Raw genomic sequence first — 27576 nt, forward strand, 5'->3', positions numbered from 1 at the left:
ACAGGGACATTCTTTGAAACTATAAATAAAGTAATTATTCACACGGATTTAAATACAATAAACAAACAATAACAACAGTGACATACGAGTTTTGTTTATAATTTTCTCCCAAAGCACAAAACTGAATGGAAACCAGACGACAAATTATCTACGAGTGATATCTAATACACGTCAAATGAAAGTACACGAACACATTGAGCGAAACATTTATCGACTTAAGTGACAGTAACACATCCTTCAGTTAACTTCACTCTGTGAGTAGATACATTTATCTTTCTTAGATATACCCTTAACAACTAACGATAAACAAGTATATTTTACTATACCATACGGCTCGGCATGGCCAAGCGTGTTAAGGCGTGCGACTCGTAATCTGAGGGTCGCGGGTTTGCATCCCGGTCGCGCCAAACATGCTCGCCCTTTTAGCTGTGGGGGCGTTATAATGTGACGGTCAATCCCACTATTAGTTGGTAAAAGTATAGTGCAAGAGTTGGCGGTGGGTGGTGATAACTAGCTGTCTTCCCTCTAGTCTTACACTGCTAAATTAGGGACGGCTAGCGCAGATAGCCCTCGTGTAGCTTTGCGCAAAATTAAAAAAAAAAAAAATCCTTCTATTGTGGGGACCGGCATGTCCAGGTGGGTTAAGGCTTTCGACTCGAAATCCGAGGGTCGCGGGTTCGAATTGCCGTCGCACCAAACATGGTCGCCCTTTAAGCCGTGGGGGTGTTATAATGTAACGGTCAATCCCATTATTCGTTGGTAAAAGAGAAGCCCAAGAGTTGGCGGTAGGTGGTGATGACTAGCTGCCTTCCCTCTAGTCTTACACTGCTAAAATAGGGACGGCTAGCGCAGGTTGCTCTCCTGTAACTTTGTGCGAAATTCAAAATAAACAAACCGTACCTGAAGCCCTAGGATTTCCAGTTTCGTACGGCAACCATCAGGCCACATTGGGAAAGACGCAGTTATGGCAATAACCCACAAAATGTAGCGTTTTCGCACCAACCTGATATTTAGAACATTAACAGTTTCAACACTTTCCTAAAAACACCATATTTCTCACTTCTACTTAACATAAATGTATCGATTTTTAGTCATAATTTTTTTCTTATTTGTACGATTGTGAGGAGAGAGAACAGAAAGGTTTATAATATTTTAGCTTCAGTTTAAATTGTTTTGTTTTTTTGCCTCTGTGTTGGTTTGTGTAGTAAATTACTCGCGCAATGGATGCCTCTCAACAAAATTCTCAAATTTGACAAAAAACTAGAAGTTATTCATATCGTCTGATGTAGTTTATTTTTAGCAACGTTTACTTCTAAGTAGAATATACGATAGCTATCACATGACAATAAGTTGGTGTCTGAATGGTCCCTTGCTTCCATGGTACATATTGTTCAGCGTCTTCCCACATCCGAGTTTGTTATAGCAAGTAAGGGATGTATGGAAGATAACGGCTCGAAGAGAGAGAATTACCTCACTTCATTACAAAATCTGTAAGTATTAATACATAAGCAAACGATTGATATCAGTAATATGTTTATTTGATATTTAAAGACTTGTTTTATTGAGTTGTGAGTTATTCATTAAACGAAACAACCACACCCATCAACTTTGTTATTACGTGATTAACACTAATAGTAATAACATTTACGTTACTCTCAGTTCTGAGTACTCATATGTTGAACTGTAACGTGAAGTTATTATCTTTAATTTTTTAACATTATGTGTTTATGGACGTAGATTATTTAATGAAATTGTGTTGATAGAGTGCAAAAATTAAAACTTTGTCAAGGGTGTAGGTACCAACTACCAAATTTACGTATTTTAGAATACTTTCAATAATGAATAATGAATACTTTAACATTCATATTTTAATTAAACTTAATGTCTAATATACCATTAAGATCTTTTTACTGTAATAAAAGGTGATTCTAGAAGAATACTTTGTAACTCTGGTGTGTTTAGTTTACTGAAATTATAAACTTTTATTTGTTTAAAGTTAGAGAGAAACATCCAACACAACAGTTCTCAAAATAATTAAAACAAAGAGCAAATGAATCCCTTATTTCTTTACTTATTGGTCATTTATAATTTTATGTCATTGAATATGTGAGAATAGGATTATAATTCCTGAAAGCGGATTAAACACTTGAAATCATCATGTTGAAATTCTTTTAAATCTGTTACTGAAGCATATACTTACCCTTAATTATATCAAGAACCATTATTTTATCAATATTCATCAACATATGTTTCTAGTTTAATTATTAAAAAGAACTATGAAGTGAAAACTGATATAGAGACTTCATTGTGTATTTACTATGATGTACTGACAGTATAAATTAAGTGATCATGTTTACCCAACATATTTTGTAAGTTTTAGTTCTTAAGATTAAGTACAGATTAGATCATATTATAAAGGTTTTCTAACAAATATATAAGTATTAGCTATCTTTTATGTCCTTGTGAGACTGGTATTGTTTGTAAAATGATTTTGTATATGGAATACTGGGTTATGGCAAACATGTTTTTTTGTACTCTCCAAACTAGGTTATTATTCCTATCAGGACAAGTTTCAACTAACACCGGTGTCTCCACCTTCACAACAGACACCCACTAATTAAACTGAAAACTGCACACTTAAATAGTTCAGTCAGTCAAAATGTCAGATTACGTAAGTAATTTTGGTATTGTATTCATTAAGTAAAGGGATGGTTTATTTGAATTATTTTCAGTTAAATTTTTGTGATTTTAATATGATACATATATTTATATACATACAATGTGTTTATTTAGAAGGAGTATCTGCAGGTATATTAATTCATATTTATTTGGTTGTGTGAGTCTTTGTCCAAATCATTGTGAAAAAAATTTAAAATACAAATTAAAATTGTATTGAATAATAAGGGAATGAAAAACAATTACAAATTAAAATAATGTAATTATTACCTGATTATATATACATATAAAAAGTTCATTGTACCATGTAAACCAGTAAATAATTGAATACCAAAGATGAAGTAAAATCTTATTTATTTATTGTTATATGCTTAAAACATCGGCTCCCAAGCCTATTTTACTGTTACTTTCCAGGGTCTTTTTACAATTACTTTTTTTTATGAAGAATGTATATGTATCCATTGAGTCCCAGCCAATAAATGGCTTTTTAAAAAGAAAATAGAGCATGACTCGCCAATGGGTCATGTGTGAACCAGTTTGTTAATAGTTTAATTAAATGGTTTGTGAACCATTACATTAATAGTTTAATTAAATGGTGTGTGAACCAGTGTGTTAATAATTTAATTAAATGGTGTGTGAACCAGTTTATTAATAGTTTAATTAAATGGTTTGTGAACCATTTCATTAATAGTTTAATTAAATGGTGTGTGAACCAGTATGTTAATAATTTAATTAAATGGTGTGTGAACCAGTATGTTAATAATTTAATTAAATGATGTGTGAACCAGTTTGTTAATAGTTTAATTAAATGGTTCAGTTTTATTACTGTTTTAAATAATTAACCTCATTATCAACTCTCAAATATCTTTTTAAAAATAAATTTTATGATAACAGTAATAAGAAAATTTCATATTTTTTGAAAACATTATAATCAAATAATGGAATAATACAGTGTATACTGAATTACTTTATCTGTCTGTATAAAATATTCGTGTATTTGTCAAATATCTGTGATTCAGTTATAGAGGATTATTCCAAGGAGAAATATCCCATTGATTTCTTATTATAACTGACACTGATACAAGTCAGATGTTCTAACTGACATTGTTACAAGCCAGGTTTTCAAACTAATATTGTAACAAGCCAGTGTTGGAACTGATGTTTTTATAACTAGGTGCTGTAACTGATGTTGTTATAACCAGATGCTATAACTGATGTTGTTATAAGCCTATGTTCTAATTGATTTTATTACAAGCCAAGTATTAAAACTGATGTTACCACAAGCCAGGTGTTCAAATTTATTTTGTTACAAGCCATTGTTTGAAGTGATGTTGTTATAAGTCAGTGTTAAAATTGATATTTTTGAAGCCAGTGTTGGAACTGATGTTGTTAGAAACCAGTGTTTAGGCTGATGCTGTTACAAGTCATGTGTTCTAACTGATGTTGTTATAACCAGGTGTTCAGGCTGATGCTGTTACAAGTCATGTGTTCTAACTGATGTTGTTATAATCAGGTGTTCTAACTGATGTTGTTATGACCAGGTGTTCCAACTGATGTTGTTATGACCAGGTGTTCCAACTGATGTTGTTATAACCAGGTGTTTCAACTGATGTTATAAGCCTGTGTTCTAACTGATGTTGTTATAACCAGGTGTTTCAACTGATGTTATAAGCCTGTGTTCTAACTGATGTTGTTATAACCAGGTGTCCCAACTGATGTTATAAGCCTGTGTTCTAATAGATGTTATTACAAGCCAAGTGTTCAAATTGATTTTGTTGTAGCCAGGTGCTTTAAGTGATGTAGTTACAAGCCAACGTTTGAAGTGACGTTATAACCAGGTGTTTTAACTGATGTTATATTCCTGTTGAGTAGTTGCTAGCTCTTACAGTTAGCAAAAGTAGAAAGCAATTACATTATGGAAATGCTTTGGTCATCAGGTCAGTATAATTTTAAAGTACCTATCATTATATTCATAAAAAAAAAACTGTAATCTGAACCTTATTTCTAATACAGAAGTAACACATTCCATTTCACGATCTTTGGTGTTTGAGAAAGGTTGGTTGGAAGTTGTTAAAAGAGAATCCATTTAGCTTTTCAGGCTTTTAATATGAGTACTTATACTTGTTTTATGTAATTTATTGGGATTATCACCACATGTGTTCAGCTTTTCAATGCACAAGCTCTTGAATCACTTGCTTAAGCCTTCATCGTGTGAGGGACATTTAGTAAACAACACAATCTATGTAACAATTTAAATTACAAGTCGCCTAGCAACAGTAGAAAATGAAAATATGTCCTATGTTTGTTTACAACAATAAGTCTGAAGCCTATTGAGCTAAAATAAGATAATAGTATAAGGTGAAGAAACATTACTGTGGTTTGTTAACATTATACTTGAAAGATACAGTCAGTAGTAAAAAAAATTAAGTGTTTTTGGTTAACAAAGTGAAAACCCAAAGAACATTTTTATGCTAGTTTTATAATAGCATTGGAGTCAGTGCAAGGTTAGATTTCTTTAATGAATGGAAACCACCAAGTATGAAGGAGGAATCCATGATTTTGGTTGATACCTGTAGCAGGACCACAGTCATGGGCTACTATTATAACGTCTTCTTTAACGTCCATAGAGTATTCTGTTATCTTAATGTTAACAGAATGTTTTGTTTTTTTCATTCACATGATACATTATTGACAACATGGAAGTCAGACACTGCAACTTAACCTCAGTTAACCCTTTCACAAGAGGTTAGGTATATTATACACAAGTTCATCTACACATTTGCACATATTAAGTATTTGCAAGTATTAAGTATATAGAATTACAATATAATATCATAAATAACAACACTGATACCATAGAATTACAATATAATATCATAAATAACAACACTGATACCATAGAATTACAATATAATATCATAAATAACTACACTGATACCATAGAATTACAATATAATATCATAAATAACTATACTGATACCATAGAATTACAATATAATATCATAAATAACTACACTGATACCATAGAATTACAATATAATATCATAAATAACTACACTGATACCATAGAATTACAATATAATATCATAAATAACTGCACTGATACCATAGAATTACAATATAATATCATAAATAACTACACGGATACCGTAGAATTACAATATAATATCATAAATAACTGCACTGATACCATAGAATTACAATATAATATCATAAATGACTACACTGATACCATAGAATTACAATATAGTATCATAAATAACTGCACTGATACCATAGAATTACAATATAATATCATAAATAACAACACTGATACCATAGAATTACAATATAATATCATAAATAACTACACTGATACCATAGAATTACAATATAATATCATAAATAACTATACTGATACCATAGAATTACAATATAATATCATAAATAACTACACTGATACCATAGAATTACAATATAATATCATAAATAACTACACTGATACCATAGAATTACAATATAATATCATAAATAACTACACTGATACCATAGAATTACAATATAATATCATAAATAACTACACTGATACCGTATAATTACAATATAATATCATAAATAACTACACTGATACCATAGAATTACAATATAATATCATAAATAACTGCACTGATACCATAGAATTACAATATAATATCATAAATAACTACACGGATACCGTAGAATTACAATATAATATCATAAATAACTGCACTGATACCATAGAATTACAATATAATATCATAAATGACTACACTGATACCATAGAATTACAATATAGTATCATAAATAACTGCACTGATACCATAGAATTACAATATAATATCATAAATGACTACACTGATACCATAGAATTACAATATAGTATCATAAATAACTACATTGATACTGTAGAATTACAATATAATATCATAAGTAACTACACTGATACCATAGAATTACAATATAATGCCATAAATGACTACCCTGTTACCATAGAATTGCCATATAATATCATAAATGACTACACTGGTTGGTTGGTTGGTTGATTTAGTGTTTTATGGCACAAAACAGCTAGTCTATCTGCACCAAACATCCAGTAAAAAGTTAAAATTAAAGTAAATGTAGTGAAATTCATAAAAGGAGATGAAGGTAAAACAAAACAAAGTTAACAAAAAACAAACATAAATAGCATAAAACCAATGTTAACATCTAGTCTACAAAGTTAAGAGAGAAACCACAGCAAGAGAAGTTGTAAAGGACTTCCTGTAGCATAATGGTAATTATCATAACTTGCCAGGAAGACTAACAGGTAAGTACAAGAACCACCATCAGTCACCTGAAGTTGGCCTTTCCAGTCTTGGTTTCAGGTTATGTGTCATTACGGCCATTATCAAAAAGTAAAGTAATAAAAGCTTTAAAACACATGTAGCAAAATTGTAATTATAACTCACCAGGATGGCTAATGGGTAGCTCAAACAGATAGTTCAAGAAGCAGGGTTTGTCACCTGAAGTTGACCTTTCCAGTCTTGGTGTCGAGTTATTTAATGTTACGGCCATTTTCTAATTTCAAATCGAACTAGAGAGATTGTGATTCTTAAAAGGGAAACACATTAAAAAAAGTTTAATGGATAAATATAAAACATTTAAATGACATGAAAAAGATTAATGGCCATTAAAAAACAAAAAACTTTATCAAGGTAGACAGTGTCACCGTCACCAATAACACTGTCTAATGTTATGGACAAACCTTGGGACAGAACATGTTTAAAACGGTGCCATCATTGAGAGTCGTAACGATGGCAACAAAGTAAAATGTGGCTTACAGTGATTTGAGTGTTACACAAACTACACACTGGTGCATCAGTTTCAGATAAAAGAAAATGATGAGTTAAAAAACTGTGACCAATGCATAGTCTAGTTAGAACAACTTCCTCCTTCTGATCCTTACAGAAGCAAGATGGCCAAAGCCCAGTACAAAGTTTTATTTGTAAAAGCTTGTTTTCGCGTTGCTCACTCCAAGTTGATTCCCAACTGGCACGAAGCTGAGCCTTGAATACAGTACCATAGTCCATGTATGGAACAGGGACTGCAGTGATAGTGCCAGAGCAGACAGATTTAGCTGCTGTGTTTGCAAGTTCATTCCCGCGAATACCAACGTGGCCTGGTATCCAGAAAAACTGGATAGAAGTAGATGTTAATAAGAAATGGGCCAGTTGGTTTTGAATATCGGCAAGAACAAGATGTGAACCAACGTGAAGTGATTCCAGAGCCTGTAGGGAACTAAGCGAGTCAGTATAAAGTGCAGTTGGAGTACTGCTCAGTTTCAATATGATCCAGGGCAAGATAAATGGCATACAGTTCAGCAGTGAACACAGAAGCTGTAGTGGGGATTCTGCATGCAACCACCAAACCACAACAAACCATGGCAGAGCCCACACAGTCACCTAATTTTGAACCATCCATATAAATTGGAATGGAAAGATTGTTCAAAAAATGTTTAGTAAATAAAAGACGGTACTTCCAATCGGGAGTATCTGCTCTTCTCAGATGATTTAAAGAAAGGCCACATTTGGGGACTGTAATAAGCCATGGTGGGATGGCTGACCAGTGAATACTGCAATGTTATCCAAGGACAGACCCAATTCATCAAATTGCACCTGGATGTGAAGGCCAAAAGGAGCAATAGCAGATCATCTGTTCTGAAAAAGTAAGGCCCCTTAGGAAGGAAAACACAACCCCAGGTGGGATGCTTTGGTAAGGAACGAAGTTTCGTAGAATATAGACTACACTGATACCGTAGAATTACAATATAGTATCATAAATGACTACGCTGATACCATAGAATTACAATATAATATCATAAATAAATACACTGATACTATAGAATTACAATATAATATCATAAATAAATACACTGATACCATAGAATTACAATATAATATCATAAATAAATACACTGATACCATAGAATTACAATATAATATCATAAATAAATACACTGATATCATAGAATTACAATATAATATCATAAATAAATACACTGATACCATAGAATTACAATATAATTTATTAAGCTTAGTAACTAAGATATTTTTAAATTTTATAAAATGAAATTTCGAGCAGACTGAAAACACAACCTATCCACTTGAAAACTTGAATTGAAAAAAACAGAAGTCTTTTCAGAGATTAAAATGGTGGAGAAAACCACTCTGGAGAAATTCTGATATGTTGATTGGTTATTCGTATGCCGTATACTTTAGTAATAGTACAAAAGTGACAATTTAAAAAATTAGAACAAGTTTTACTGGGTCACTGTATATGATTCAGTACATAAACCATATCTCAGTGAAATAAAAAGATATGAGGCTCTTATTTTATATTCTAGCTTGTCAGTATTACTAATTTGAGTTCCTAATATGTATGAAACTATAGACTTAGTATTTTAACATTGCAAACATCTAATTTTAAACAATGTTACATTCAACATACCACATGACCACTAAAATCTATATTTAAATGTGTTCTTTCAATATTTACTTTTAATTTAAGAAATTAACTCATATATAATATTAAAGTTTGAATTATAATCTACAATTTGATTCCAAACTTATTGACGTAAAGTCATAAAAGAGCAGTTCAATAAAAGTATGAATGCAAGTCAACAAACGAGATGACATATCCTTTGAACCCTTATCTGTTTGAAAACATTAAGACATTCTGTGTGTTAGCTTCTTGAAAACAATTTGAACATTAAATGTATTCATTATTAATTTTATTTTTTAAGTCCTAGATGGCAGGTATGTCACCCCTATGTCTATTTTCCTAATGAAATGGTTTTCCTCATTAAAAGTTTTTTGTCAGTATTTTACACCAATTGTTTGGGGTAGTTGTCATCAGTGAAAGCTTATAGAAGACGTAGCTGTTTAGTCTCTATGTATTCGTTGCTCCAACATACACTAAGGTTTCATTGATACTGTTTTTAACAGATCCAGGGTTTGAAGTTAAGATGTTTGTTTGTACAGGTTGCTTTTAATTTTAGTCCATTACTATTCTTTATAACTTGTGTATTCAGGAAAGCTAAAGAGTTACTTGTCTCTACTTCTAAGGTAAATTTTGCAGTTTATTATCTACATGTACTAAAATCGTGTTCAAACTTTGTGTGCCATGATTCCATGACAGAAAAGTTTCATCAGTGTATTAAAGGAAGCTGTAGTGAAGATGAAAGTGTTGCACATAAATTTCAACAAAAAGAGGAAGTGGACACCCAATTGGAGAACTATCTTTCAAATACTGATAGTTTCAAAGAAACTAGTTCAATTCTAAACATAGTTCTAAAAGTTTGATGATTAGGGTTAGCACATAGGATCATACAAGTGAGGAATGACTTTCAAAAAACACAACAACTCAGAACTGAAGAACAGTAGTCAACTATTCAAATGTACTCAAGTTTTGAGTCATTCTTTTAAATTCTAGATATAGCTAATTACATCTACACAGATACTTCAAAAATCAGTCAGGATGAAAATATAAAAAACGCTTTGGTTGTTCAAGGTAATAGGTGTTTCATAAGTGACACTTTTTTTAATAACGTATCACATAGTACTACAAGTACCCACAAGAAGTATTTAACTTGGCAGGATCAAGGAACAGTGTTACCATATCAGCCATTTGACCCTGAGTCTGATGCCCAAGCTCTGAGAAAGGCCATGAAAGGGTTGGGTAAGTATTGACCATTCTACATTGATACGTTCAATAACTTTTGAAGTTAATTAGTTTTATGCAACTTCAATGGATACTGTTATTGCTCACTTGTGTAACATCAGTAGCTCCCAAAAACGTGTTTTATTAAGTTTTTATAATACTTCTCAAACATTACTTATTTGTAAAAACAGTATTTGTAGAAGTTTCTGGTTTTAATGGAAATCCTTCTTAAAGCTTCAAAAGAAAAAAGAAAAAAACATCGAACAGATCAGATATGTTTTTCAGTATGTATATCTTTGACTTAATATTCTCTAAAATCAAATATATAAATTTCATAACTGCTTAAAACTCATACTCAAAGTGACAAAAATATAATAATCAATACACAAGACAAAACAAATATTGCAATATAATGTTGACTTGCTGTTTAAACTACTGCTATACATAATGTTGACTTGCTGTGTAAACTACTGCTATATATAATGTTAACATGCTGTTTAAACTACTGCTATATATAATGTTGACTTGCTGTGTAAACTACTGCTATATATAATGTTGACTTGCTGTGTAAACTACTGCTATATATAATGTTGACTTGCTGTGTAAACTACTGCTATATATAATGTTGACTTGCTGTTTAAACTACTGCTATATATAATGTTGACTTGCTGTGTAAACTACTGCTATACATAATGTTGACTTGCTGTGTAAACTACTGCTATATATAATGTTGACTTGCTGTGTAAACTACTGCTCTATATAATGTTGACTTGCTGTGTAAACTACTGCTATACATAATGTTGACTTGCTGTGTAAACTACTGCTATACATAATGTTGACTTGCTGTGTAAACTACTGCTATATATAATGTTGACTTGCTGTTTAAACTACTGCTCTATATAATGTTGACTTGCTGTGTAAACTACTGCTATACATAATGTTGACTTGCTGTTTAAACTACTGCTATATATAATGTTGACTTGTTGTTTAAACTACTATATATAATGTTGACTTGCTGTTTAAACTACTGCTATATATAATGTTGACTTGCTGTTTAAACTACTGCTCTATATAATGTTGACTTGCTGTTTAAACTACTGCTCTATATAATGTTGACTTGCTGTTTAAACTACTGCTCTATATAATGTTGACTTGCTGTGTAAACTACTGCTATATATAATGTTGACTTGCTGTGTAAACTACTGCTATATATAATGTTGACTTGCTGTTTAAACTACTGCTCTATATAATGTTGACTTGCTGTGTAAACTACTGCTATATATAATGTTGACTTGCTGTTTAAACTGCTGCTCTATATAATGTTGACTTGCTGTGTAAACTACAGCTATATATAATGTTGACTTGCTGTTTAAACTACTGCTCTATATAATGTTGACTTGCTGTTTAAACTACTGCTCTATATAATGTTGACTTGCTGTTTAAACTACTGCTCTATATAATGTTGACTTGCTGTGTAAACTACTGCTATACATAATGTTGACTTGCTGTGTAAACTACTGCTATATATAATGTTGACTTGCTGTTTAAACTACTGCTCTATATAATGTTGACTTGCTGTGTAAACTACTGCTCTATATAATGTTGACTTGCTGTTTAAACTACTATATATAATGTTGACTTGCTGTGTAAACTACTGCTATATATAATGTTGACTTGCTGTTTAAACTACTATATATAATGATGACTTGCTGTTTAAACTACTGCAATATAATGTTGACTTGCTGTTTGTCTTTCTAATTTCAGTAACCTGATTTTGACTTAAGGCTTCATGCTTAAAATGTGTGAGTTTGAAACAAAAGATGTTTGTGTTGTTATTAACTGTGGTAAAATGGGGAATTTCAGTTTCTTAAAAGTGACATCAGGTTAATAAATTTGTCAGACATCATGTAAAGATTGTGAAATTTGTAGAAACCCAAACAATTATCTCAGTTTAATAGTAGTGTTGTTTAAAGGAAATGTAATTTACAATTTTAATAATTTTTATATGGTAGGTAAATATGAGATATTAAAAATAAAACCTTTGTATCTATACAAAAACAATGTGTAATTTAACACTTGAAGTGTAATTTTACCAGTAACTTTATTATTTGTTCTGAACTTTAATTTTCCTGTTTGTCTGTATCATGTTTCTCGAATTTAACACTTAGAAGTATTAATACTGACGTAATACCATCAGAATGTTGTTCTTTGTTTGTGGATTATTTAAGTTGTTGATTAAACATAATTGAGCATTTGGTCCATTCAATGAGTCAAGATCAATATTTTTCCCTCCATTAAATTTTTCTACAAGCTGAAATCATTTAAAAGTTGTTATAAATTAGTTAGGCCTGTGTTTACACTCTATTTTCTGATGAAAAGTGCCAGGATAACTAGATAGTTTCTCCACTGTCATTTTTATTATTTAGTTATTAGATCATAACAGTCCTATACTCCTCTCTAGCAAACAAATAAATTACATTACAAATACACAGCTTACAATAATACCATTATATTAAATTTGTTATTTTACCATGTGCAACTTATGATAGTAGTTTGATATAATTATGATAGCATCTTTGAAAATTTAAAAGCAATAAACAGTAATCTGTTGCTAAATTTATACCTTTAGAATTTTGTGAATTGTCACAAAATGTTTAACTTGAAACTGATTGTTTAGATACTTTTCTGCAATATTGTTGTTTCTCAAAGTTTTCTTTTTAACAATAGGAACAGATGAAAAGGCCATAATAAACATTCTAGCGAGGCGAGTGAATGCACAAAGGCAACAAATTGCCAAGTCATATAAAACCCAGTTTGGCAAGGTAAGTTTATAAATACAAGCATTAAGTCCTGATGACAAGAAACCCACTGTATGGGTATTAAAACTTTAATTAAAATAAAGTTTAATATCCATACCAGTTGTCTTGAGAATACATAAAAACATTAAATGGCAATTATTCAGTTAAAACATGGTATAAATTAACAGATATTAGATTTAACTGGCTTTAGTTAAGTAGTCTTAATTTTCTTTGTTTAACAGTAATGAGATAAGTTAGTACTCTGAGACTTTAACATGTCACTTGTTTCACCATCCACCTGGAACACAGCTTTCTGTGTATGCCAGTTTCTGAATAACTGGGTCAGAGTTTATGATAACCTTATTAACAAACATTTATAATTAGCTGTTAAACAGGTGTTTTCTGTTGAAAGATAAATGCATAATATAAAGTAAGACAGGTATTATTGTTCATGTAGGTATAAGATAAAGTAACACAGGGATTATTGTTCATGTCTAACTGCTCTAGGACTTGGTTCATGATTTGAAGAGTGAACTTTCTGGAAAGTTCGAAGATGTGATCTTAGCCCTAATGACTCCTTTGCCAGACTATTTGGCTTCAGAGTTACACCAAGCAATATCTGGATTGGGTACAAATGAAGATACTTTGATGGAGATTCTTTGTACAAGAAGTAACCATGATATTCAACAGATAACAGAAGCTTATAAGAAAAGTAAGAGTGTTGCTAAAGTTACCAAGTTATTATTAGTGTAAAATACTAGTACATAACACATCAGTAAAGTCAAATAAATGTCTGGAAGATTAATTGTTTTGTTTTGTCTTATTTGATCAGTATTGAGAAACTAATAGATGCTTTAGTCCAGGTTGTACCTTATTCCCAATACTCTCCACATTCATTCCAGGTTTTACCTTATGCCCAATACTATCCATTTATTTTAGGTTTTACCTCATTCCCAATACTATCCACATTCATTCCAGGTTTTACCTTATGCCCAATACTATCCATTTATTTTAGGTTGTACCTCATTCCCAGTACTATCCACATTCATTCCAGGTTTTACCTTATGCCCAATACTATCCATTTATTTTAGGTTGTACCTCATTCCCAGTACTATCCACATTCATTCCAGGTTTTACCTTATGCCCAATACTATCCATTTATTTTAGGTTGTACCTCATTCCCAATACTATCCACATTCATTCCAGGTTTTACCTTATGCCCAATACTATCCATTTATTTTAGGTTGTACCTCATTCCCAGTACTATCCACATTCATTCCAGGTTTTACCTTATGCCCAATACTATCCATTTATTTTAGGTTGTACCTCATTCCCAGTACTATCCACATTCATTCCAGGTTTTACCTCATTCCTAACAAGACTCACTGAAACATATAATTATTGTAACTATTGAAATTTATTCCCAAATTTATTCAGAGCACACATTTATTCTTAAGTTTTTCTTGATGATGAGAAACCTATTTGCAGATGACCTAGGAAGGTCGAAACATTGTTCTCTCCTTTATTAGTAATGGTGTTAATACCCATACCAGCCGTTCTGCGATACATTTTTAAGTTTGTTCATTATTTTGTAGTTATTAATTAAAATCACCTTGGACTTGGACTGTTTGATCTTAAAATATAGTGTCTTGTAATTCTGAGTACTTTCTCTAAAGTTATCAGACAGGATGGAGCAGTTAACCCAAATAACTACTGTGCATCCTCCACATTATGCTCATGTATATTTCATCATTGAGATAACTGAAAAAAGTATTGTATAACTTTGACAAAGATCCTTGAAAATTGTCTAAACATATTGTCTTATTTCTTCAGTGAGAAGAATTCATCTGTTGTGAGCATGTGCTAATGTAATTTCTGGTTAAATAGGTGTTAAAATGTTATACAATTTTGGCAAAAACCTCATCAGTTTTAGAACATACCTCACTATTTGTTTTAACACGAATAATATAATATAGAAATTATTTTTTCTTAAATACTTGAACAAATGCTATACAACTTTTAAAAAAACACTATCAGCTTTAGAACAACATAACACTTTGTTTGAACACAAATAATATACAGTTGTAATCATTTTTGTTGATATTTCTTTATAAAACAGTGTACAACCATTCATTGGAGGATGACTTGACTGGAGACACTTCAGGCCCTTTGAGGAGACTGCTGGTGTCTATGACAACTGTAAAGTGAATTTGTATTTTGTTATTTAAAAAGTTAACATGGAATGCTTTGTTTTAAAAAGTTATATATCAGCTAATGTATACAAGACACCAACTTTTTCCCAATAGTAAAATTCCTTCGATCTCAGTTCTGGAACATTTCTTTTTTTAGTTATGATATATTGGAAAATAAATATTAAATCATCTAAAAACTAATTCCCAACAGGAGATTAGTAGCCATTGTAATTGTCTATATGGTATAGTTATATTATCAGGGTTAGTAGCCATTATAATTATATGTATGGTATAGTTATATTATTAGGGTTAGTAGCCACTGTAATTATATGTATGGTATAGTTATATTATTAGGGTTAGTAGCCACTATAATTATCTATAGGATATAGTTACATTGTTAGAGTTAGTAGCCAAATTATTTACAGAGTATAGTTACATTTTCAGGGTTAGTAGCCACTGTAATTATCTGTAGGGTATAGTTACATTGTCAGGGTTAGTAGCCACTGTAATTATCTGTAGGGTATAGTTACATTGTCAGGGTTAGTAGCCACTGTAATTATCTGTAGGGTATAGTTACATTGTCAGGGTTAGTAGCCACTGTAATTATCTGTAGAGTATAGATACACTGTGAGAGTTAGTAGCCACTGTAATTATCTATACAATATAGTTACATGATCAAGGTAAGTAGCCACTATATTTATTTATATGGTATAGCTACATTGTCAGGGTTAGTAGCAATTGTAATTATCTACAGAGTAAATGTACACTGTGATGGTTAGTAGCCACTATAGTTATTTATATGGTATAGTTACATTGTCAGAGTTAGTAGCCATTGTAATTATCAATATGATGTAGTTACAATGTGAGGGTTAGTAGCCACTGTAACTATCTACATGGTATAGTTACATTATCAGAGTTGGTTGCCACTGTAATTATCTGTAGGGTATAGTTACATTGTCAGAGTTAGTAGCCATTGTAATTATCCATAGGGTATAGTTACATTTTCAGGGTTAATAGCCACTGTAATTATCTATATGATAGAGTTACATTGTCAGTGTTAGTAGCCACCGTAATTATCTGCAAGGTATAGTTAAATTGTCATGTTGGAAGGTGAAACAGTATTATAGAGATAACTTGTCAGCCCCACTTCACCATCTGGCAGCCAGATATATAGTATGGTTATCTTAAAAATTAACCACTCATTAAATATACATAGCTTGAATTAAATTTAGAGTTAGTGTTCGTTCTTAGTACCCACCTAAACTTCCAAATGTGGAAGTTGAAAAGTATTCAAAGTCAACCTTAAAATATTCTTTGTTTTTCTGTTTTAATATGTTTAATTATTGTTTTAAATAAGTTATATATAACATATTGAAATGTAATTTAAGATATAATATTTACACATTTCTGTGACACTAACAGAGTCTCACGATTAAGAGCCTTTTTGGACACCTGATAGACACATTCAGAATTCACTCATTTCTGTGTAATGTGTCAAATTTAGCTCACTTAAATGTTTCTTGAGATTATAGTCTTAAAGAGGGTTATATATTCTTATCTCAGTTTATGGTAACAAAAAAATTTGAATGAGTTTCTTAGAAAACACACTGGAAGTTTTCTTTATCCAAATTTAGTTACAAATTAATTAAAAATAAAAGTATATCTTTAATACACTTTTTAAGTTTTAATTGCTAATAACTGTATACACTAAGGCAGTGGTTCCCAACCTTTTGTGGCCCTCACACCCCTCCCCTGGAAATTGCACATTTGTACACATGCACATTAAAATTTTTTTCCTTAACCATCGAATATAAAAACCAGAAACCGTTTTCTTTCTCGTATTAATAAATTGCATGAATTGGTCTCTTTTGAACATTTCCTAGGCCCTCATTCTGCAATCTGATGGAACTGGTGAGTAAAGAATTAGGTTATTTTCTGTTTACATCAAAACACATGTAAACATTTTTTTAATTGTGTTTTAAAATGTAAGAAACTTAAAAGTTTAAAAATCTTCTCTAATACATACTATTAATTTGTTATCATTGTAACTTCAGGGTGGAAGAGAAGAAGGACCGGCAGACCCATCTAGGGCTAAAGAGGATGCATTGGTGAGAGAATAACTTCATAAATCACTTAATGTTTTGATACATGCTTATCGTGCTCTGTCAGTCATGGCTATATTCATTATGTGCTGTATAGTGTTACTCAAAGCTGTGTACATCACATGCTGCTACAGACTGTGTACACGATGTGGTTTTAAACAGCACTGTGTATGTGATATGCTGCTAGACATAGCTGTGTACATCACATGGTGTTAAACAACACTGTATGTGATATGCTACTAGACATAGCTGTGTACATCACATGGTGTTAAACAACACTGTATGTGATATGCTGCTAGACATAGCTGTGTACATCACATGGTGTTAAACATAACTGTGTATGTGATATGCTGCTAGACATAGCTGTGTACATCACATGGTGTTAAACAACACTGTATGTGATATGCTGCTAGACATAGCTGTGTACATCACATGGTGTTAAACAACACTGTATGTGATATGCTGCTAGACATAGCTGTGTACATCACATGGTGTTAAACATAACTGTGTATGTGATATGCTGCTGGACATGGCTATGTACATCACATGGTTTTAAACAACTGCACACAATATTTTGTGTGTTACACTGAGCTGTGCATATCACATGATGTTAGTTTTGTTAAACTCATGATTTCAAACATATTTATCTTGTACACATCTCAGCTGACACTCAGGCATAATTGTGGCTTTTTTATCTGTAAATAGAGCTTAAGAAAGAATTATTAAATCATTTTGTCTTTCTGTTGTGAAATTTATGGAAAAAAAATATGTAGGTATGTAGGGAAGGAACGTGTAAACTTTATACTTATGGAAATGTTTATATACTATGTGGCCAAAAGTATGTGGACACCCAACCAATGTGCTTGTTGAACATCTCATTTCAAAACCGTGATTATTAATATAGAGTTGGTCCTCCCTTTGGTGGTATAACAGCCTCTACTCTTCTAGGAAGGCTTTTCACTAGAATTTGGAACGCAGTTGCTGGGATTCGTTCCCATTCAGCCACATGAGCATTAGTGAGGTCGGACACTGGTGTCGTGTGAGAAGGCCTGGCTTGCAGTCGACGTTCCAATTCATCTCAAAGGTGTTTGGTGTGGTTGAGGTCAGGGCTCTGTACAGGCCAGTCAGGTTTTTCCACTCCAACTTCAGCAAACCATGTCTTTATGGAACTTGCTTTGTGCACAGTGGCATTCTCATGCTGAAACAAAAAAGGGCCTTCCACAAACTGTTGTCACAAAGTTAGAAACACACAATTCTCTAGAATGTCATTGTATGTTGTAGCATTAAGATTTCCCTTCACTGGAACTGAAGAGCCTAGCCCAAACCATGAAAAACAGCCTCAGATAATTGTTCCTCTACCACAAAACTTTACAGTTGGCATTATGCAATCAGCCAGATAGTGTTCTCCTGTATATGCCAAATCCAGATTCATCTGTCAGACTGCCAGATAGTGAAGCATGATTCATCACTCTAGACAACATGTTTCCAGAGTCCAATGGCAGTGTGGTGATCTTATTAGGTTTGTGTGCAGCTGCTTGGCCATGAAAATCCATTTCATGTAGCTTCCATTGAACAGTTATTGTGCTCACATTGCTTCCAGTGTTAGTGTAGAACTTGGTAGTGAGTGTTGCACTTGTGGACAGACAAGTTTTATGCACCTCAGCACTGTGAACTTGTGTGGCCAACTGCTTCGTGGCTAAGCTGTTGTTATTTCTAGACGTTTTCACTTCACAATAACAGCACTTACAGTTAACTGGGGCAACTCTAGCAGGACAGAAATTTGAGGAACTGACTTGTTGGAAAGGTAGCATCCTATGACACTGCCACATTGAAAGTCAATGAGCTCTTCAGTACGACCCATTCTGCTGCCATTGTTTGTCTATAGAAATTGCATGGCTGTTTGCTTCATTTTATGCACCTGTTAGCAATGGGTGTGGTTAAAATAGCCAAACCCACTAATTAGTCACATACTGTTGACTATCTAGATCTAATGTATTTTATATTCTTATAAAGGGACGTGTATGAATACATATTCGGACAGGACAGAACCAAGCTAAAAAAACAGTTTTGTTTTAATTTATTCTTTTGTAGTGAATATGAAGTCTGTTATCATGTTCAGTTGGCCATTTTGAATATTTTATGACAAGTTCTTATGTTACAGACAGTACTTTGAGTGTGTTTTTTCTGTAACTATTATCAAGTGGTTTGATGTTCTACACAGTACTTCTAGTGTTCTTTCTGTAACTGATATTAAATGGCTCAATGTTTTACACAGTACTTATAGTGTTGCTTCTGTAGCTGGTATTAAATGGCATGATGTTCTACACAGTACTTCTAGTGTTGTTTCTGTAACTGGTATTAAATGGCTTAATGTTCTACACAGTACTTCTAGTGTTGTTTCTGTTACTTATATTAAATGGCTTAATGTTCTACACAGTACTTCTAGTGTTGTGTCTGTAACTGGTATTAAATGGCTTAATGTTCTACACAGTACTTCTAGTGTTGTGTCTGTAACTGGTATTAAATGGCTTAATGTTCTACACAGTACTTCTAGTGTTGCTTCTGTAGCTGGTATTAAATGGCATGATGTTCTGCACAGTACTTCTAGTGTTGCTTCTGTAGCTGGTATTAAATGGCTTAATGTTCTACACAGTACTTATAGTGTTGCTTCTGTAGCTGGTATTAAATGGCATGATGTTCTACACAGTACTTCTAGTGTTGCTTCTGTAGCTGGTATTAAATGGCTTAATGTTCTACACAGTACTTCTAGTGTTGCTTCTATAGCTGGTATTAAATGGCTTAATGTTCTACACAGTACTTCTAGTGTTGTTTCTGTTACTGATATTAAATGGCATGATGTTCTACACAGTACTTCTAGTGTTGTTTCTGTAACTGGTATTAAATGGCTTAATGTTCTACACAGTACTTCTAGTGTTGTTTCTGTTACTTATATTAAATGGCATGATGTTCTACACAGTACTTCTAGTGTTGTTTCTGTTACTGATATTAAATGGCTTAATGTTCTACACAGTACTTCTAGTGTTGTGTCTGTAACTGGTATTAAATGGCATGATGTTCTACACAGTACATCTAGTATTGTGTCTGTAACTGGTATTAAATGGCTTAATGTTCTACACAGTACTTCTAGTGTTGTTTCTGTTACTGATATTAAATGGCATGATGTTCTACACAGTACATCTAGTGTTGTGTCTGTAACTGGTATTAAATGCATGATGTTCTACACAGTACATCTAGTGTTGCTTCTGTAGCTGGTATTAAATGGCATGATGTTCTACACAGTACTTCTAGTGTTGTTTCTGTAGCTGGTATTAAATGGCATGATGTTCTACACAGTACATCTAGTATTGTGTCTGTAACTGGTATTAAATGGCTTAATGTTCTACACAGTACTTCTAGTGTTGTTTCTGTTACTGATATTAAATGGCATGATGTTCTACACAGTACATCTAGTGTTGTGTCTGTAACTGGTATTAAATGCATGATGTTCTACACAGTACATCTAGTGTTGTGTCTGTAACTGGTATTAAATGCATGATGTTCTACACAGTACATCTAGTGTTGCTTCTGTAGCTGGTATTAAATGGCATGATGTTCTACACAGTACATCTAGTGTTGTGTCTGTAACTGGTATTAAATGGCTTAATGTTCTACACAGTACTTCTAGTGTTGTTTCTGTTACTGATATTAAATGGCTCAATGTTTTACACAGTACTTATAGTGTTGCTTCTGTAGCTGATATTAAATGGCTTAATGTTCTACACAGTACTTCTAGTATTGTGTCTGTAACTGGTATTAAATGGCTTAATGTTCTACACAGTACTTCTAGTGTTGTTTCTGTTACTGATATTAAATGGCATGATGTTCTACACAGTACATCTAGTGTTGTGTCTGTAACTGGTATTAAATGCATGATGTTCTACACAGTACATCTAGTGTTGCTTCTGTAGCTGGTATTAAATGGCATGATGTTCTACACAGTACTTCTAGTGTTGCTTCTGTAGCTGGTATTAAATGGCATGATGTTCTACACAGTACATCTAGTGTTGTGTCTGTAACTGGTATTAAATGGCTTAATGTTCTACACAGTACTTCTAGTGTTGTTTCTGTAACTGGTATTAAATGGCTTAATGTTCTACACAGTACATCTAGTGTTGCTTCTGTAGCTGGTATTAAATGGCATGATGTTCTACACAGTACTTCTAGTGTTGCTTCTGTAGCTGGTATTAAATGGCATGATGTTCTACACAGTACATCTAGTGTTGTGTCTGTAACTGGTATTAAATGGCTTAATGTTCTACACAGTACTTCTAGTGTTGTTTCTGTTACTGGTATTAAATGGCTTAATGTTCTACACAGTACTTCTAGTGTTGTTTCTGTTACTGGTATTAAATGGCTTAATGTTCTACACAGTACTTCTAGTGTTGTTTCTGTTACTGATATTAAATGGCTTAATGTTCTACACAGTACTTCTAGTGTTGTTTCTGTTACTGATATTAAATGGCTCAATGTTTTACACAGTACTTATAGTGTTGCTTCTGTAGCTGATATTAAATGGCTTAATGTTCTACACAGTACTTCTAGTATTGTGTCTGTAACTGGTATTAAATGGCTTAATGTTCTACACAGTACTTCTAGTGTTGTTTCTGTTACTGATATTAAATGGCATGATGTTTTACACAGTACATCTAGTGTTGTGTCTGTAACTGGTATTAAATGCATGATGTTCTACACAGTACATCTAGTGTTGTGTCTGTAACTGGTATTAAATGCATGATGTTCTACACAGTACATCTAGTGTTGCTTCTGTAGCTGGTATTAAATGGCATGATGTTCTACACAGTACTTCTAGTGTTGCTTCTGTAGCTGGTATTAAATGGCATGATGTTCTACACAGTACATCTAGTGTTGTGTCTGTAACTGGTATTAAATGGCTTAATGTTCTACACAGTACTTCTAGTGTTGTTTCTGTTACTGGTATTAAATGGCTTAATGTTCTACACAGTACTTCTAGTGTTGTTTCTGTTACTGATATTAAATGGCTTAATGTTCTACACAGTACTTCTAGTGTTGTTTCTGTTACTGATATTAAATGGCATGATGTTCTACACAGTACTTCTAGTGTTGTTTCTGTTACTGATATTAAATGGCTTAATGTTCTACACAGTACTTCTAGTGTTGTTTCTGTTACTGATATTAAATGCATGATGTTCTACACAGTACTTCTAGTGTTGTTTCTGTAACTGATATTAAATGGCATGATGTTCTGCACAGTACTTCTAGTGTTGCTTCTGTTACTGATATTAAATGCATGATGTTCTACACAGTACTTCTAGTGTTGTTTCTGTAACTGATATTAAATGGCATGATGTTCTACACAGTACTTCTAGTGTTGTGTCTGTAACTGGTATTAAATGGCTTAAGGCTCTACACAGTACTTCTAGTGTTGTGTCTGTAACTGGTATTAAATGGCTTAAGGCTCTACACAGTACTTCTAGTGTTGTTTCTGTACTAATTTGGAGTACCTATTTGACAGATAACACTGCACAACAGAGTTTTTGCTTCTTGAACACTGTTGGGGGTTCCTTATAGATTTTTGGTTGCTGATCACGAAAATCACATCCAAATTTGCCCATCACGTACCGTTTCATCGAAATCGTCAGTTTTGTCATGTTTTTACTTAAATTTGTGTCCAGAACTTTTCGTTTCTGTAGGAGACATATGAACAATGTTTTGTGCAGTCTGGACATGTCCAGGCATGAAATCAGGCCAGGTTGGAAGCTGTTCTGTGAAAGTATGCAGCCCGGCATGCCTAGGCAGGCGAGAGCCAGCTTGACACTGTCTCAGCAGGCTATAAAAGTGGCTTGCATACACAGATGCTGTTCATTGGATTAATATAGACCTTATATAGTGTATGTATTGTTTCAGAATATAGCATTGCCTCAGTAGCACTGTAACAAGTAAGTTAGATGTTATAGACGTTTTTCAGGACGATTGGTGTCGGTCACAGTGAAAGGTTTCACCAGGACATTGCTACAATGGAAAAACGTTATCAGGGCAACTGGAATCTGTCAATGCTTGCTGACTACTGACTACTTTTGGACACTGCAACGTGATACACTGAACATTAAATGCAAATGAAAATCAGGAGCAAAACACTTTTAAGTATGTTGAACTTAATAGTATATTAGAAACATAAATGCAAGTTAAATACCTTACTGCTGGTAAACAGTTAACTGTCTATTTCTCAGAGTTCCTCCGTGATGAAGCAAAACCAAAACTATATTTGTGCATACCCACCAGGTACCTGTCACAATCAGCAAAAACTTTTCAAAAACATTGTTGTGCAGTGTAATATAACCTCCATAAAAAAGGAAATTGTTTGGCATGAATATAAAATAAATATGTATTATCTATTTTTCCAATTAAAATTTGTTTCTTTGAATATCTCTATTATTGAATTATACGTTATTTAGAGTTCCTCAGACAGTATTTGATGCTTTATTAAAATTTTTATTGTAACTGTATTACAGAAGCTTTATCAAGCTGGTGTTGGACAGTGGGGAACAGATGATTCAGTTTTCAATGCTATAATGGCATCTCGAAGCTATGCTCACCTGAAACTTATGTTTGAAGAGTACTACCAGATTGCTGGACACACTGTACCTCATGCTATAGAGAAAGAGTTTTCTGGTGATATTAGGACTGGATTTCTAACCATTGGTCTGTCACTATTTTTATAAATATGAAAACTATTCTACCATTTTCCTCTTTAATAATGTCTTGTAAAAATAAAGGTTCTATATAATTCCTGTGAAAGAGTCATTTAAGTTTCATGGAGTTCTGTTTAACTTTATCAGTAAGGCTGATAAATGAAAGTAAAAGAAAGTTAGGAAGTAGGGTTAAAATGAGCTGGACATCATGAGAAGCTAAGTAGGGTTAAAATGAGCTGGACATCATGAGAAGCTAAGTAGGGTTAAAATGAGCTGGACATCATGAGAAGCTAAGTAGAGTTAAAATGAGCTAGACATCATGAGAAGCTAAGTAGGGTTAAAATGAGCTGGACATCATGAGAAGCTAAGTAGGGTTAAAATGAGCTAGACATCATGAGAAGCTAAGTAAGGTTAAAATGAGCTGGACATCATGAGACGCTTTGTAGGAAAAGGAATTCTAATTTGTACTTAATAGGTAAATGATTTAACTCAATAACAGAAGTTGTATTTATTTGTTACTAACAAATTGGATTTGATTTCTGAATGTTCTTCTGAATTAAGGAAATAAACGTTATAATTCAATATTAATTTATTGGGAAGGTTCTTAAATCTTTTGATCTGATAAACTTAAATATTGGTAAAAATATCACAAGGAAATACTAAAAACGTCTTTCATCATTGAATTATTTTATTTCACAAACATCAAGTTGTTCAGTACATCAGCACTTTTATCTGTTGTGTTATATTTCTGTATATGTCTCAATGTAAGTGGATTAGAGCGCTTTAATCCATTGTGTTATATTTCTATATTTAGCTCACTGCATGTATAATGGTGCATTAATCCATTGTGTTATATTTCTGTATTTAGCTCACTGCATGTAGAATAGAGTACTTTAATTCATTGTGTTATATTTCTATATTCAGCTCACTGCATGTATAATAGAGTACTTTAATCCATTGTGTTATATTTCTATATTTAGGTCACTGCATGTATAATAGTGTTTCAGTCTATTGTGTTATGTTTCTACATTCAGCTTACTGCATGTAGAATAGAGTACTTTAATCCATTGTGTTATATTTCTATATTTAGCTCACTGCATGTATAATAGAGCACTTTAATCCATTGTGTAACATTTCTATATTTAGCTCACTGCATGTATAATAGAGTACTTGAATCCATTGTGTTATATTTCTATATCTAGCTCACTGCATGTATAATAGTGTTTCAGTCTATTGTGTTATGTTTCTACATTCAGCTCACTGCATGTAGAATAGAGCACTTTAATCCATTGTGTTACATTTCTATATTTAGCTCTCTGCATGTAGAATAGAGTACTTTAATCCATTGTGTTATGTTTCTATATTTAGCTCTCTGCATGTAGAATACAGTACTTTGATCCATTTTGTTATTTTTCTATCATTAGCTCGCTGCATGCAGAACAGATCAGCCTACTTTGCAGAAAAACTTCACAAAAGCATGCAGGTAAGTTTGTAATAGTAAGGGAGAGATTAAGTTAGAAACTAATCATATCTTGATAGGTTATCCGTCAGATCTTTTATTGTTTAGGTAGGAATGTTTGAAGATAAAATGTGACTTATAGACATGTCACAGGTATTCTGTGTGAATGTCGCATGGATAAGTAAGTGTAAGGATGTGTGAATGTCAATGGATAAGTAAAGCGCAAGGATGTGTGAATGCACGCGGATAAGTAAGCGTAAGGATGTGTGAATGTCGCATGGATAAGTAAGCGTAAGGATGTGTGAATGTCGCATGGATAAGTAAGCGTAAGGATGTGTGAAACGACATGGATAAGTAAGCATAAGGATGTGTGAATGTCACATGGATGAGCATATGGATCTTTGTGTGAACGTCCACATGGATGAGTGTATAGATATGCGGTGAATGTCACATGGATGAACATGTGGATGTGTGTGTGAATGTCGCATGGATGAGTGTATGGATGTGTGTGTGAATGTCACATGGATGAGTGTATGGATGTCGCATGGATGTGTGTGTGAATGTCACATGGATGAACATGTGGATGTGTGTGTGAATGTCGCATGGATGAGCGTATGGATATGCATGTGAATGTCGCATGGATGACTGTATGGATGTGTGTGAATGTCACATGGATGAGTGTATGGATGTGTGTGTGAATGTCACATGGATGAGTGTATGGATGCTGTAAGAATAGCAGAATATTAAGAATGAATAAATGTAAATGTGTGAGAAATGATATTGTTATATCTGTAAGATGTTTGGAACAAGTGTTGTATTTAAACCAATCTCTTTATGTACTATTTTAGGTATTACGAATAACTGGAGAAATATTTGGTTTTTGAAAGTGTAAATGGGTTTGAGATAATTATGTTGGTTATTTTTATTTTTCTGTTTACTGTTAAGCTTCACAATAAACAATTTTCTCTCTGCCCACAACATGTATGAAAACCCACTGTTTAGTGTTTTAAGCCCACTTACTTCTGCTTAACCATGTGTATTTAATCCAACCTTTACCAATTATGCATATTTTAATTATTACATTTCTAATCAATCATTCATATTTTCTAATGAGTTTTATATTGATATCTTATGAGTTTTGATATGTAAAAACATCAAATTATTTAAGAATTAATTGTCTTCTATTTCACTGTTTCATAGTATTAAACCACAGAAATAAGTATGTAAAACTGTTGTGTTTATTAATAAAATAGACCTGATGTTTTTATATGTTTTAATTAAGAGTCGAAGTGTGTTAAGAAGTCAATACGATTTTTATCAGTTGTTACTTTTTCATGTAACTAATTTTTTAATGTGTTCTATGATTTGATTTGACTTGTTTTTACTGTAGGGCATTGGAACAGATGATCGTGCATTGATTCGTCTTGTAACAAGTCGTTGTGAAATTGACATGGTACAGGTCAAGCACCAATATGAGCAGTTGTTTGGTAAACCTCTGGAAAAGGCCATATCTGTAAGTTGTCTTATCTGTTCAACAGTTAGGTGTAAGAATGCAGCTAATACTCTTTCTTATTTCTCCAGTATCAACATTTTTACACCCTGATGGGTGCAAACTGTCCTGATAGTAAATTTGACTGTTGAAAAAATAATAAAATGTCAGTCATATTGTCAATTATTGAAAAAGAAAACTCCAGAATTGAAATTTAATCACTAAAAAATGGTTTCGTTTTTATACATAAAAACTTTTAAGTTTCAGGTTTTGGGTTGATTTTAACATATTTACTGCAAATTTGTTGTTGTTTTTTTTATTTCTTGAATCTTCTAGTTTTTAATAAAATAAACTCATTATGGTTTTGAAAATAATTAATACTAATGTTCTCCTGAAATAACTTCAGTACAAGCATAGTTTTATTGATTTGT

The 27576-nt window shown here is 32.6% G+C and overlaps 1 protein-coding gene across 2 annotated transcripts; it reads left to right on the forward strand.

The window, feature by feature from the left end:
- The first annotated feature begins 1183 nt into the window (after nucleotides 1–1183).
- LOC143256167 (annexin B9-like) lies at nucleotides 1184–27274 on the forward strand. 2 transcript variants are annotated; one of them, XM_076512995.1, is made up of 10 exons: nucleotides 1184–1490; nucleotides 2548–2671; nucleotides 10311–10392; nucleotides 13102–13196; nucleotides 13680–13884; nucleotides 15292–15371; nucleotides 17419–17472; nucleotides 24018–24207; nucleotides 25622–25680; nucleotides 27047–27274. In XM_076512995.1, the coding sequence occupies exons 2-10, from the start codon at nucleotides 2660–2662 to the stop codon at nucleotides 27257–27259; spliced, it is 990 nt and encodes a 329-aa protein (XP_076369110.1). In that variant the 5' UTR covers nucleotides 1184–1490; nucleotides 2548–2659; the 3' UTR covers nucleotides 27260–27274. The 2 variants fall into 2 exon arrangements, with proteins under 2 accessions (XP_076369110.1, XP_076369111.1); XM_076512996.1 differs by having other exon boundaries at nucleotides 1407–1490; nucleotides 10274–10392.
- The last annotated feature ends 302 nt before the right edge of the window (nucleotides 27275–27576 follow it).

This window comes from Tachypleus tridentatus, chromosome 7 (assembly GCF_004210375.1).
Source record: "Tachypleus tridentatus isolate NWPU-2018 chromosome 7, ASM421037v1, whole genome shotgun sequence".
Taxonomy (NCBI): domain Eukaryota; kingdom Metazoa; phylum Arthropoda; class Merostomata; order Xiphosura; family Limulidae; genus Tachypleus; species Tachypleus tridentatus.

What these genes read in the sequence shown, in the direction of transcription:
- LOC143256167 (XM_076512995.1), top strand. An exon ending in AACAGAAGCTTATAAGAAAA is followed by an intron (nt 13,885 to 15,291) that starts GTAAGAGTGTTG and finishes TTTATAAAACAG; the next exon opens with TGTACAACCATTCATTGGAG. An exon ending in TGCTGGTGTCTATGACAACT is followed by an intron (nt 15,372 to 17,418) that starts GTAAAGTGAATT and finishes TTGTAACTTCAG; the next exon opens with GGTGGAAGAGAAGAAGGACC.